We start from the raw sequence: 14533 nt of genomic DNA, 5'->3' as shown, positions 1-14533 counted from the left end.
TCTTCGTGAGAAAGCCAACGCAAGGAACCAAGAAGAGAGAGTGGGTGGGAACAGGCTGTGTGGGAAGGGCAGAAATGAGAGAGGTCACAATCCCAGCCAGAAAAGGGTTCCATTCAAGGGTATAAGTAAACATTTCAGATTGTTTCATCAGTTGTAACAGATTTAAGAGCAATTCATTTGTGGGGGATTGACAGTAGGTGGGGGAACCAATCACTGCTAACGCTAAACCGAAGTTGCCTTCTCTTCAAGGACAGCTATACATATTTTCTATTACAGCACAATTTACATATCCAGCCATTTCCTCACCATATATGCCAAGTGGCAAAGCAGAACACCTTAAGCTTGACCTATTTATTTAGCCAACAGCAGTTTGTACAAGCCTTGGACTTCCAGCTTACACTTATAGTTCTTATACTAACAGTGCTTACACCTAAATGTATGCCTCTAGGTATCCTATACGTCATAGCTAGAGTGTTTGAAGGTATGCCTTATAGTGGGATAAGTGTTCAAGGCTAGCTGAATACATCATACTTAACATGAGCCCACTTGAGAGCTATGGGTCACATTCAATCCTTAGTTTACATCTGAAGACCATTGTACATCAACTACATCATATAGACCATTTATAAATTCCGTACATGTACGCGTTTTCTGCTGTTACCTGCTAACATTGGCAGTTTAGCTAAATCTAACCTACACCTCTTTGGATGTTTTAGACTGCAACTTCCATGATCTCTTCCCATTGACTATGCTGGCTAGGTATGATGATAGTTGTAGTCCAAAACATCTGTAAAATAAGGTAAGTGGTCTTGTATAGTACCCTTCAGCCTCTCTGTGCATGGCTCTGTAAGAAGAAAAAAAGAAGGGGGCAATAGTGGGACTGTGGTCGGGGAAGATTTGAAACATGTGTTGTTCATGACTGCAGGCTGCAAGCACCCGGTTCCTGTGTGCCCATCTGCTTTCTATGTGTTTGGCAGACTTGGGAGTGTGGTATCTTTAGGAAAGAGCCTAAGATCTGGTAGGCTAGATTGCTTGGCTGTGGTAAGCCACTGATGTGTTATGGTGTGATAGGGCAGACAGAAGAGGAGAACTTAGTCAGGGCTCTATTAGTGTTGATGTGCCAACTGTTAGACCTGTGGGGGCTGTCTGTGGGTGATTTGAGTGTAAGGTGGTAGGAGTTCCTAGAGGAGTGTCAGTCAGGGGAAGTGGGGAGTAGGTCTTGCAAGGCATGACAATCTGCAACCCAGCACTTTGACTACTGGCCTCTTGAAAACAAGTCCCATTTCACTATCTCACCTTGCCAGTGTCAGTCTTTCGCTCTCTCTCACTTTTCACTCTCTTTCTCTCTGTCAATGAAACACATTGTACTCCCATGTACAATAAAAAAGCATCTTTGAGTTGGCAGATGAGGTAAAGGAGACAGTCTAGAAACTCACGCATTACCATTGGCTACATGCTAAGAGCTATGGGTGGGAAGAACCTTTGATTCAGAGAAAAGCTGCTTCTGAGGACCACAGGCACCCACTTCAGCTGCCTAATTATGTTAGCTGGCAAACTGAGGGGTGCCTCAAACGTCACTCGAACATGTTCATGTGCTGTGCTTAGTGGCTTGATAGGGCATTTTCCTCCCTGGGGCAGAGCAAGAAGGAATGTGTCAGGCGGTCGGGCAGAGGCCAGAGGCCAGAATGCCTACTTGCTTTCCCCAGAGCTCTACCCTACTGTCTCCCACAAGCCCCAACCCCCTCTTGTACGGTTCATACATCCACAGGTCAAAATTAAATTCATCCCGTGCCCCAAAGGCTATGAGTCGCCAGGTTTTGTGCCTGCACCAGAACTTTGGTTTGAAAGTGATGCTGCAACCCCTCCCTGGGGTTGCCACCTTTGATACAACAGCCAGCAAAAAAAAGCATTGTAGTGCTTGAGACAACTCTTCTTAAAACGTTCTGGTTTGGGATAGAGCTCAATTTAGGAAAATGTGCTTGACTCTTCTTGTAGGCTTCCTCCGACTAGGATCACAAGCACTCTCAGGGTTTCAGTGATATTCAACTTGGGTGTCTGGGCACAAGAAGCCAGCAGGCCAGGTCTGGACACACCCACTCCACTTAGTAAGATAAAGAGAACAAAACATGCAATGGAAACGCTTGAGCCATTGCAATGGCCTCAGATGAAACGGTCGCTTCGATAGTGGGCGTGAATGGCTTCAACCCCAGATTGGCATTGGGAGTGACAATGCAACCAAACATTGGTGCTGATAACTGTGTGCAGATTCCATTGTGTCTTCAACACAAAACACACAACAGGGCTATTGGGAGATCCTTTACTAAAAAAAAGGTATTGCAACTTCTTAAATGGACATACCACAAAATAATGAAAACCTGCAGCGAAAATGTTAGAACGAAAGTGATCAATGTGACACTATGGTGTTAGACAACGGGAACAAAAATCACACAAATAAGCTTGGTTGCTATTATTTTAGTCACACCTCTAACCAACAAATACTTGTAATGTGCGTCACTGAGCAAAATTGCTTTGAAGCATTTCACTGTTGGGTGGGTGCCATACTCCTGAATGAATTGGGCTGTATCCAAAGCAGAGAATGTGTATAATAAACTGGCAAGAGAGGGACTAAATCCATGTCTGTTTCAGGTCACATCAGATTGCTGAACTTGCTATGCTCAAGGGCAGGGACTAGTGAATGCCCCCTGCTGCAGTCTTTAAGTCCTTCAGCTGACCACTTTTTAGGTGGTGGGTTTTTCCTCAAGGGCATAATTTTGTGAACAATTTTACCACTGAGGGATTTTTTCATGCCAATTTTGTCACTGGTGGAAATCTCCTCCTGTGGATGCATAATTCTAACCAGGCCAGAGCACCTCTTTTGTACACTATTCTCCCAGCATGCAGGCCTAGCTTCCTGTAAGTGGTCCCCTATGGACCCCAGTCTGAACTCCCCCTCTGCAACCCCTCTCCTTCTGCATACAGGATTGAATGCTCCCTCTGCAGGCTCATCTCTATTATCCAGACCTGAGCTTTCCCTCTGCACATCCTTCAGCTCGGTCTGAGCTGTACCTCTTCAGTGCCCTATTTTCCCAGAACAAGCTTTCTCTCTGCACCCCGATCTCCATCTGGATCCGAGTTCTGACGGTTCCGAGCTGTTTCTGCCCAGACATGAGCTTTCGCTCTGAACGCCACTGTCCAGCTAGGTCTGAGCTCTCCCTCTTCAGACCACTGTCTACCCAGACCTGAACTCTCCCTTTGCAAACCCTCTCTGCGTCCACCCAGCATTGAATTCTCTCTCTGCAGGTTCAGCTCAATCTATCATCCAGATCTTAGCTTTCCCTCTGCATGCTGCTCACCGGCTAATTATGAGCTCTCCCACCTCAGAGCAGCCCGGCAGGGGTGGACTGGCCTATAGGGAACTCTGGAGATTTCCCGGTGGGCCTCTACACCCTGGGCCGCTTTTGTGTGGTATTTCCAAATTTTCTCATAGGAAAAGCATTGAGCTTGCTGAAAATGTGTACTATCTGGCCACTTTGAACTTTATTTCCAGGGCCTTTTTTCGTCCCCAGTAATTATTTCCAGGGCCTCTTTTAGTTCCCCGTCCACCCCTGCAGCCCGGTCTACCCAGACCTCTGCTTTCTCTCTGCATGCTGCTCTATAGGCATGTCTGAGCTCTCCCTTTTCGTAGCCCTATCTACCCAGACCTGAGCTGTTCCCTGCACACCTTTCTCCGGCAAAGCCTGAGCTCACCCTCTTCAGACTGTTGTCTACCCAGACCTGAATTCTCCCTCTGCAACCCCTCTCTGCTTCCATCCAGCATTCAATTCTCCCTCTGAAGGCTCATCTCTAGCTATCATCCAGACCTTAGCATTCCCCCTGCATGCCACTCCCCAGGCACTTTTGAACTCTTTCTCTTCACAGTCTTGTCTAACCCATAAGTGAGCTTCCCCTCTGCATACTGCTCTCCATCTAGTACTGAACCCTCCTTCTTCAGAGCCCTATCTACCCAGACCTGGCATATTTCTCTGCACATCGATTTTCAGCTAGGCTTGAGCTCTCTCTCTCCTCAGAGCCCTCTCTACTCAGACTTGAGCTTCCCTCTGCACGCCACTCTCCAGCTACGTCTGAGCTCTTCCCCTTTAGAGACCTATCCAGACAGATTAGAGCTTTCCACCTGCAGGCCAATCTCCATCTGTCTATGCCTGAGTTCCCACTCTCCAGACCGCTATTGTTTGTGGTGTCCGACATCTCCATTTGCAGATCCTCGTCTCTCGATCCTGACATGCCAGCTCCCTGTGCAGCTGCACTCTATCTATTGAGACCCACACTTTCCTCAGCACATTGTGGTCCATCTAGGCCTAAACTCCCCCTTAGGAATCACCTTTAGTCTGATTCATATCCTGTAATGCTGGCCTATGCTCTCTATATCCATAAACCTTTATCCAACCAGACCTATGCTCTCCCTCAGAAGAACACGTCCAATAAAACCAGGGGGGGAGCTCTGCATTTGTAGGCAGATGCCTATCTTTCAATCTTGACGTGCACTCTCCCTCTACAGACTCATCTATCTCCTGCCTGAGTTCTCCATCTTCATGATGCCCAGACATGTGATCCTTTCAACCTTTTCTCTTTCCAGTTTGTCTTATGGCCCACGGTAATCTTCTAAACTTCGGCAGTATGATTAAACAGGTTACTGGAAAGAGTTCCTTCCCTAAATACACTTCCTATGGATGCTACTGTGGCTGGGGTGGAACTGGAGAGCCGGTGGATAGAACAGACAGGTGAGTGACTATAGCAGGGTGAAGAGAATACTAACAGCGTTTTGACAACCACATCAACCTGATCAAGGGGTTCATTTGTTGGGATATTTTCTTCTCCAGGTGCTGTTGGGGTCATGATTGCTGCTACAGTAGATTAAAGGCGAGAGGATGCACTCCAAAGACGACCGGCTACAGTTTCTTAGTTTACGATAAGAAAATCATGTGTGGTGAGTACATTTAAGAGGAAAGGCACACTTAATGGGATTCAACAAGGAAATAATGAAGGCACAATTCACTCCAATACAGATAATCCTTAATTACTTTTAGTTCAGATGCAAAAGTGCCTTACAGATGGTTTGTTCACTTTTTCATTGCATATTTATTTTTGATTGTCTTTTTTTGATTTGTATTTTTTGGTCAGCAGTGCGGTTATAATATGATATGATATGTTATTTATAATGCACTTGCTTCCCAGAGGTTTCTAAGTACTGACCTGGGGATCGAACCTGTGGTTCACTGTGTCGTTTTGTTTCCAAGGCGAGCACGTTGCCCCCTGAGCTATCCTCCTGGGAGCTACGCTCCTGGGTTAGAAGGAAAAGATCAGTGACCCATTAATCAGCACTCACTGGAATAACCACACAACAGAGACACCTAAGAAATGAGAAATGGCGCCTATCCATAAAATGTGCATGGGTTCAATGTAAATACTTATAATGGGCGCTTCAAGTAGTAGAAAGCATCAGAACGTCCATGTAGCATTAGGACAGATTAATCAAGTATTTCTCAAGTAAATCATCAAACCACTCTTATGTGCATGCTTGAATTGCATTTATCCACATCTAGGGATTGTATAGGGGCAGCCATTATAGGCTGGAATAAGAACAACATTACATGCTCTTCTGCTGGTAGCCAATAGTGGGGATATCCAAAATTGAACATGTATTTGTCCACCTTGATCTTCTAAGTATAATCGAAAGTTGCTCAAATACATGGTTTCCGTGTTTGGAGAGGTGTAACATGTTCGGTTCATATGCCCCGTCCCGGGATTTAGACTTATGTTTTGGTCAGAATTAAATATCTAGCAGTGCTAGAACTTCCTTCATTGTGCCCTGCAGGAAGCTCAAGCCTTTCTGGGTGGGTATGATCTTGCTCTGGGATTCCCTCTGGATTTCCACTCTGCCCAACCCAGCCTTGTGTCTCAAGGCAGGGTTGAAGTCCTGCCATCTAATCAGGAGGCTAAAAAAGGTTTGAGGGCCTTTAATACGACCAGCTTGTTGTCTGCTTACTTTGAGTGTTTGTTTGGCTTTGGGGAAATTCTAGTTGTTTCTGAGAGTATAGGGGTGTTTTTGTGAGTTTTAGAGGAGATTGCTAGTTGCTTGTGGTGTTTGCTGATCCCTGTTTGAACCCATTGTCTCTGTTTGTGGCTGTTTTTGGTGTTTCCAGTGTCCGTTCATGTCCCATTATATCCCCTTACGTCCGTTTTTGTGTGTATTTTAGGCCCCTTTTCCGTCTTCCCTTTTTACGCTTACTCCTGTCATATATTCGGGTGAGGCCCAAAGTGAGTCCAAACAGGATCACAGGTTAAAAAAAGGGTTTTAATTAACAACAAGTACTCTGCTTTGCGGTCAATTGCAAACATAAAGTGCAGGGCAGTAGTTTATCCATAGTTCCACCAGTTTAAGGGTCTGTGTTTACAACTGACAAGATTTTGGGGTACTTGTTCATTAAGATAAGCTTCTAGGTTTCATTCTTAAAAGTCCTTTAGACTGTGTTCTGTTGATGGTGGGATAAGGCCACCTCCCATCCTTCTAGTAAGTTCTGTAGATATGGCCGTGTCTTCACCACACCCTGCAGATATGTCTTGCATTTTTATTTGACTTGCAAAAAGAAAACGCTGAGGTTGTATCCCCCTCTTTTGTACAGTCCTGATTTATGTCATCTGCAGAACCCTTTGGCTCCTCTTCTGATCCTGATCCTCCTTGACACCATGTCCCAGGCTTGATCCTCCTCCCACCTTGGATTCAAACCCTTCCGATTGGGTTTTCACTGCTACACCAGGCCTTTAATACAGCATGCCCTCCCATATGATCCTGCTCTGACTATCTACCACCTTGCTACCCTTAATGCTTGATCCCAAATCTCCTCTTGGCGTCTTCCATCTACCACATCCTAAAATTCTTCTTGTGCTACCTCTTAAAGTCTTCCTCCTACCACATTGTGATGTACCCCTCCTGCCGCCGCCTGCTGTTTTGCACCGATGAACTCCTGATACCTCTTCTCTCCCTCCTATCTCCAGCTTCTTCCACTCTTCCCTGTCTTTCTTCAAACTCCTTCCACATCCTCCTTCTTGAATCACCAACTCCCTCCAAACTCTTATCACAGCCTTCTCCAAATGCCCATACCTCCCCTTCCTGGAACATCCCTTCAATATTTTAGCATGTCCTCCCCTGGGACCAGTATGGGTACTAGTGCCTACATGTGTGTATCTTTGTTAGAACTGCTATGTAATCGGTTGGTGTGGAATTGCTTTCACCCCTAAGTTGAGGTGTATATCTTAGCATGTGCTCTGAGTGGTGGCTGGACAATGGCTGTAAGAAGCTGGTCTGCCATTTTGAATTTCTTTTCTCTGTGAGACTGCACATGTGAGCTGCAATCCATGGACCAAAGCAGTGCTGTGTCTGCAACACGACCCACGGTCAATGCTCTTAATGTTTTGCCATTGTTATGATGACAGGTGAGGTTAGGCCTTTATCTTGGGGTTTGGAAGGGTGCACTGCCTCAAATGAGAATGTGGGTCTCCTGGCAAGGCCTTTAAAGCACTAGTAGCACCACTGTGCTCTGCTCACTGATGGATGAAGTGGGGTGATCAGGGTATCCTCTGCATAATGTCCCAGGGTCATCTTACAATAGCTCAGGCAGGTCCCTGGCCCCCTTCATCACCCCAGGAGAGGTCACCAGAATAAAGCAAATTAATTATGATTAAAACATTTTTTAAATGCCCTCTTGTACTTTCCCGGGTCCTTTTATCCTTGGTGTCATCAACCAAAGAAGTTCTTCTTGTACTTATGTGCTCCTTTTCCTCTTTGTGTCGTCCAAATGTTTTAATTTGGTTTATTCTCTTTCCTCCCCTGCTAAATTGGGTGCTCAGGCTGTGCCTTCTCTAGCTCTCTGTGACTCTCTCTCCTCTTTCTTCTATAGCAAGATTGAGACTATCTGTCGCAATATCAGTAGTTCTGCTGGCCAGCCTGTGACTAAACAGTCTTTTCATCCCCCTATTGAGCTCAATTCTTCTTGGTCCATTTTCCCCACATTCTCTGATCAAGATGTTCTCACGGCCATTCATCAGTTGAAATCTGCATCCCCGTCTGATCCTATTCCTCTTGTGCTCCTTAAAGAGATTTTGGGTGATATAACCTCACTGATTACATCTGCAGTAAATGTATCCTTTCGTGATGGATACATTCCTAACCACTTGAAACATGCACTTGTGATCCCCCTGCTTAAAAAACCCTCTTTGGATCCTACTGTGCTGGCCACCTTTCGCCCAATCTCACTCCTCCCTTTTCTTATGAAGTTGTTGGGGTCTCTCGTCTCTCCTCTGCTTTCTTCTTTTCTGGAATCATCTGGGTTCTTTGACTCCTTTCAGTCAGGGTTTCGCCCGGGAAGAGGAACTGAGTCAGTCCTCACATCTGTGATGGATGACTTGGCCCACATGGTGGATGAGGGTGGTGTCGGTGCACTGATCTTGTTAGATCTGTCTACTGCTTTCAACACGGTTGACCATCCAACCCTGATCTCCCGGCTATCGGCGGCTGGTCTGTCGTGCCAGATTTTGGCATGGTTTTCTGCTTTTCTGGCAGACAATTCCCAGTCTTTCTCTCTCCCTCCCTTCTGTTCTAAGCCGGTTCTCCTGTCCTGTGGCAATCCGCAGGGTACTGCACTCTCACTGACATTATTTAACATATACATTAGGCCACTTCTCCGTCTTATTCAGTCCCATGGATTCCGATATCACTCCTACGCCGATCACACGCAGATTCTGGTCCGCCTTGATCTCACTCAGCCGGAGACGGCTGCAAGGCTTAGGGGTTGCCTCGAGAACCTGGGATCCTGGATGGCGACAAACTGGCTAAAACGTAATGCCGAAAAAATTGAGGTTCTGGTCATTGGTACATCCAATTGTCTGTCTTTTTGGACTGTCGACTTTTGGCCGAATTCTTTGGGCCCTTTCCCTATGCCCGTTCTCTCGGTAAAAAATCTGGGTGTAAATTTTGCTACCCATAGGTGATCAGGTTGCAGCAGTCTGCAAAGATAGTCACTTCAAATTAAAAACTCTGGGGAAAGTTCTTTCTTTTATTCCGCCCCATTTTCAGGCTCCTGTTGTGGCGAGAGTAAGCCAGTCCAGCAGCAGGGAGAGTAAGCCACAGAGGTGCAGGGGGATGACAGGTACAGGGGAGAACAGGAGGTGGTGGTGCTGCAGGTGACATAAGAGATGGTAGTCAAGCAGAAGCATCAGGATGAGGAGACTGGGGCCAGTGCACCATTGCCTGACCCTACTGAGGGGGCAACAGGGTAAGGGAATGCTCAGGCCTTCCTTGTGAAGGCAGGTTAAAAGTCATCACTTATCAAGAAAGCGTCCATCTGGTCATGGGTGTAGAACTATTTCTGCCTGTCTGAGGCTAGGACTGTCAGGAGGGGAGGAATACATTGCAATATGCAACCTCAGCCAGAAAACAGTCCTGCAGGGTAATCTAGCCAAGAGTGCCTTTGGCACCTCATCGAGGCCCAAGGACTGTAAAGTGTGGCACAAGTTGTTCATTGAGCTGACATCAGGTTCCAAAGACTCTGCTACTGATGCACCGGCCTCCAGCTATGACAGCGCGACCAGGGTCTGTCATATATCATACCACTATGTCACCGGTCAAACTACATCAAGCGATCCTTATTCTCCCACTCCCAAGTATACATAAGCTCAGATAGCTCCCTGACCCCCTTTGTTTGGCTCAGCATAGCCTGGCCAAATGGCACCATTGGCTAGCAGGGCCATTTACCACCAATGGCAGCTCAGCATCCTCCTGGTGATAGTAGATCTCAGGTTGTGGCACCATTTGTGCAGGAGAGGTGGGACAGAGTGGTAACGGATGAAGGCATGCACTGTCTACTTTCTACTGCTTGCCATCTGTCAGTCGACGAGTTAGATCCCGGTTCAAATCAATGCACTTTTTTGACATGCAAATTATATTCATAATACAGGCACTCATAAATCATATAAAAATAATAATATAATTATTAATCAACAATAGCCTAGAACATGCATATCTTTAATATCCAAAGAAACTAGACAAGATTGTGTCATTTTCCCATTACTGTATGAATGTGAAGAACATCACCCCAAAATCTAGTTGTAAAAAATGATTGAGAATAGACATCATATTCTATAGATTTCTAAAATTAAACATTTTGCAATCCTAAAATGTGCAAGATTAGCAGATTATAATAACTCAAGAAGTTTTAAAATGGGTAGATGTATCTCTCGAATCAGGATTGTCAAGTTATCCTGAGGCATTGAAGGATTTCAAATTCCTTCTTAAATACGCAACCTCGGGTATTAATAAAGCTCCATTGATTCTAGGATGTCACCAATAACTGCTTTTGATAATGCAGGCTGTGGAGTCGGCAAGGAGTTCAAGCACAGCAATATAGGTGCAAGAGAGACCTTATCCTTGGCATAGTTCAAAACGATTTCAAGATGGCCAGTGTATGTAGCAAGTAATCCCAAAAGACTTCGACAACAAAATATATTTTCAATAGTTTGAATCAGAGTTGATGACTCAACTTTCACAATTGCTAGGGCCTTTGCTTTATAAGTGGTTAATAGTATATCAATTGGTTGGGGGTTCAAATGTGCTCTAAGCCTATTGATATCTGCTATAGATTGAGAGAAAGATATTGCCTGTTTCTCTCATTTTAAGTGAACAACAAATCTCCAAATAGTTAAACATTTTCACCGTCCTAGGAGGCACTCTTTTGACTTTAAACACTCCAGGGATCTCCATTACTTTTGAAATCATAAAGGAGGGCTTAACAGCATTAACGTTTAATTGCTTGTTATTAATTAAAACCTGTAAAGCCTGTGGGGTCTGAGAAATTAAAACAACAACATCCGATTAAACCAAAAGCAGTATTCTATGGGCAGCAAGATGTGAGACATTAGGGTAACATTTTACAGGGCACTCTGGAGTCCATTTGTGTAAATATTAAATAACTAGTGTAAAATCCTGCGTACACGTGCCAACAATGCAGACAAATGTTCAGCTGGCCTCATATATTTCCTAAGGCAAGAGCTCCCTCTAGCAGTGACAACAGGCTAGGCAGGCAGTCTCTACTACGCATGACTGCATCTGACAAACATATATCTGGCCTTTTATTATATCGGATCATGCTAAGAGTGCCAAGATAAACCCGGTTGTAAATGAATCTTGTCTCCAACAATTCAGTACATTTTCCATTTCCATCATATCTGACAGTAATGCCGGTTTCAGAACGAAGGGCAATTATTAATGTTAACAATGTTGCAGGAATTCCCATCTGTGCAAGGAATGACCATAACCTTTGTGCATGCGCCAGCTTGAATGCTGTTGATAAGTCCATGAAACCTCAGTCCACAGAAGTCTGGCTTAAAACACATATTTGGAGATATCCAAATACAGATTAAGGGCTTGATTTATCATCCTTAGACCTTCATAAATCGCAGCTGCTCTCCTCCTCACACCCCCTGCTACTGTTCACTTCCTTGTTTCCCCAGCCACCTGTTGTCTCCTATTGCTTTAGTTCCTTCTCCCTTCTTGCCCCACACTGCTGGAACTCCCTTCCTCTCCATGTTCAAAACGCTACCATTGTTCACTTATTCGAATATGCACCCAAACTACACCTCCCTGACTGCGAAGAAGCACCCTCTACTTACTCCAACAACACAATACAAACCCCCAAACACTTGCACCTGCTGTTTGAGGGAACGTTCGGTGCAGAGCACTGAAAGTGCACGTTTCAACTTCTTCCTATTCTTTCATTTTAAAACGGAACTTTTCTGGAACGGTTTCTTTTTAAAATAAAAGTATAGGAGCTGTAAAACGTAATTTTAAAAAGTGGAGGAGCACCGCTCACAAGCGCTCCCGCTCACTTCGCCCACTGAGTGGGAGGGCACACAGGGGCATTTAAGTGGGGCGGGGTCACACAAGCGGGCACGGGAAGGAGGGGCATGACAGAGTTGGGCTGTTCACTGGGAAATGGCGTTGAGGACAGATCCCACCAAAAGTGGCAAAGGGAGGGTGGAAAGGCAGGCTGTCACCTTGAGATGAGCAGCCTTTAGTGGGCAGCGCTCTTCATTATACCTCAAGTGACTTGCAGCCATAGAGCTGTGTTCCCCCTCACTCGCCTTTCAGTCGCTCTCTAAGTCTTCCACCAAAGTATCAGTGGCGAGCCCAGACTCTTTTGACTGGGGTGGCCCAAGTGGGGCACCGCCTTATGCCGGGGTGGCATGAAGTACAATCACACACACACACATAATGATCATAGTTTGGGATAATGGGGTGGCTCCTGGGGTGGCCAATCAGATTCCAGGGCTAGTACGTGGCACCCCAGGCCACTCCCTCGACACGCCACTGTTAAATGTATGGCACCTGGCTCAGAAAAGCCCAGTCAGCTGTTGATTACTTTTGTGATGTGTTTCTGGTCGAAACAGTCAGTAGACTCAATAAATACATACAAATAAAAATATATTTTTTGATTGCTAAGGACATGGCATACACGTCCTTGATGCAGTGAATAACTGGAGTTTGCACATCGGCAGAAATCCTGCCTCAGGTAAAGGGTCAGTCTTTTCTTTTAATTCACGTGTAATGTTATGAATGAAGGGCAGAGAGTGGGTTTGGGGATCAACATATGTCATTCGTCTGTCTTCCTATCTCACGACCCATGTGCTCAAGCCGTGCCGTAACTCGCGTGTTGTTTTTGCTTCTCTGCAGGAAAACAGAAGTCGCTGTGTGCACGACGGGCCTGTGAATGCGACCGAGCGGCGACAAATTGCTTTTGGGCAAACCGGAACACCTACAACGATAGATACAAATTTAAGCTAGACTTTACATGCTATGGGAGTGCAATACCCTGCAATGCCCCAATCTACTAGACGTATCACCGTCACCAACTCCTCGGATTGTGAAAATACAATGAACGTCTCATATTCCACCTGAAAAACCCAAGCCTGGTGCACAGCCTCTCCCCTTCACTATAGATCACTGTTGGAGAGGGCTGTGAGGTTCTGATGATGGTCTGTTGGTGCCAAGAATCCAAGGGAGATTCTGGAGCTGGTAAATAGATCCAGGTTATATCCTAAGAAATTTCCTTCATCCAGAAAGCGAAATCCTTCTAACCTAAAGGTGCCCTTTGTTCCCTCTTCTCCTACGCTATCGCTCCACCAATTACCACTCTAACCAGGCAACCCCACCTTAGGTAACCCCACTTGTCTCCCTGGTACATCTCCCTTACCAGTTCATCAACATACTCATCCAGGTACATCTCCATACCTTGGTGACCCCCCCCCCCGCCCCCAACCATCCTGTGCGCCTTTATGAGAATCTGCTTGACCAGGTAACACACACTCCCTGATGTGCATCTCCCCATATGTTCTTTATTTTCATTGTTGTTCCCTTCTTGTGCGAATTTGCCAGGCCATTATATCACAACCATGGCCTCTGACTGTCTCCTGGTTTCGAAGTCAATTCTCTCAGTGAGCCCTTTGCTGTAACCCTCCCCAGGTGTTCACCAAGCTTGTATCCTACCAGGTGCTCCTGCAGCCCCCGGACATAACCAAGTGAGCCCCTGCTCACTTCTAACTTCTAACCACCACCCCTACAGGGGCAAGGTCCCCACTTCTTTATTTACATCACCCAATGCAGGGTATCACCCCATTCTCTCATGAACATGTCCAAACGTGCCCACCGTGCCCAATTCTGGTCGGCATTCTCTGCAGATATTTGCCTTGCCTAACCTTATGCCCCCAGTTGATTAACCTGGCCCCATCAATCACAGTTGTTTCTGAAGCCCTAGGACAGCCAAACACAAGCATTCCTATAGGCTCTAGTTCTTTCCTCCACATCCTACCTAGGTATTACTGTTCCACTTAAAGGTAGACTTTCGTGTAGTTTTAGTCTACAGCAAAATCATGTACAGCTTGTGCTTCTTCATACAGTCGTTTCTGAGGCTGTTGCTGTATGTGTACAAATGAGCAATAAAAAGGTAATTGCATGGTTTTCTCTTTTTGCAAAATAGCCACCTTCGGACCGTACAACATAAAAACTACACAGAGAGAGAGGCAATCACACTGGGGCTTCAGTGGGAAGAATGATGTTAAGGAGTTCATGTTTTGTTGTAGGCAGGACATCCTTTCCCAAGTTATGACATTGTGACTGCTGTATAAAGATATTAGACAGGGAACCTTAACACAAGTGTGGAAGAGATTCGACATCACAGAGCACAGAACTGCATGGACCCATCTTTAATCTGTTGCAGATGCAGACACATGTTGCACGGTGGCCTCATTTTTAGTTTGGGCTACCATAAGCCAAAACTATTGCATTAGAGTACAGATGGGGAGAAATGGCGTATGAGGAGGGGCATAAAGCTTGAACATGTTGTTTGGTTATTTGCCCACCCATTGATTGCCCATGGCCATGCTAATCCCTCTGTTCATTCCCACCCAGTTCCTGCCCCTGTCAGCA

The 14533-nt window shown here is 45.7% G+C and overlaps 1 protein-coding gene across 1 annotated transcript in view; it reads left to right on the top strand.

Annotated features, from left to right (window-relative positions):
- LOC138472328 (basic phospholipase A2 B chain-like) overlaps positions 1-14045 on the top strand; it is a 105893-nt gene extending 91848 nt beyond the window's left edge. Inside the window, exons 3-5 of the mRNA XM_069610451.1 lie at positions 4634-4778; positions 4878-4984; positions 12782-14045. Of these exons, the coding sequence (XP_069466552.1) occupies positions 4634-4778; positions 4878-4984; positions 12782-12942 (413 nt within the window). The 3' untranslated portion in view covers positions 12943-14045. The remainder of the gene's footprint in view (positions 1-4633; positions 4779-4877; positions 4985-12781) is intronic.
- Positions 14046-14533: the final 488 nt, after the last annotated feature.

This window comes from Ambystoma mexicanum, chromosome 8 (assembly GCF_040938575.1).
Source record: "Ambystoma mexicanum isolate Mex_15411 chromosome 8, UKY_AmexF1_1, whole genome shotgun sequence".
Lineage (NCBI taxonomy): Eukaryota > Metazoa > Chordata > Amphibia > Caudata > Ambystomatidae > Ambystoma > Ambystoma mexicanum.
The sequence above is the reverse complement of the archived record's forward strand: the minus strand, read 5'-3'. Positions and strand labels throughout refer to the sequence as shown.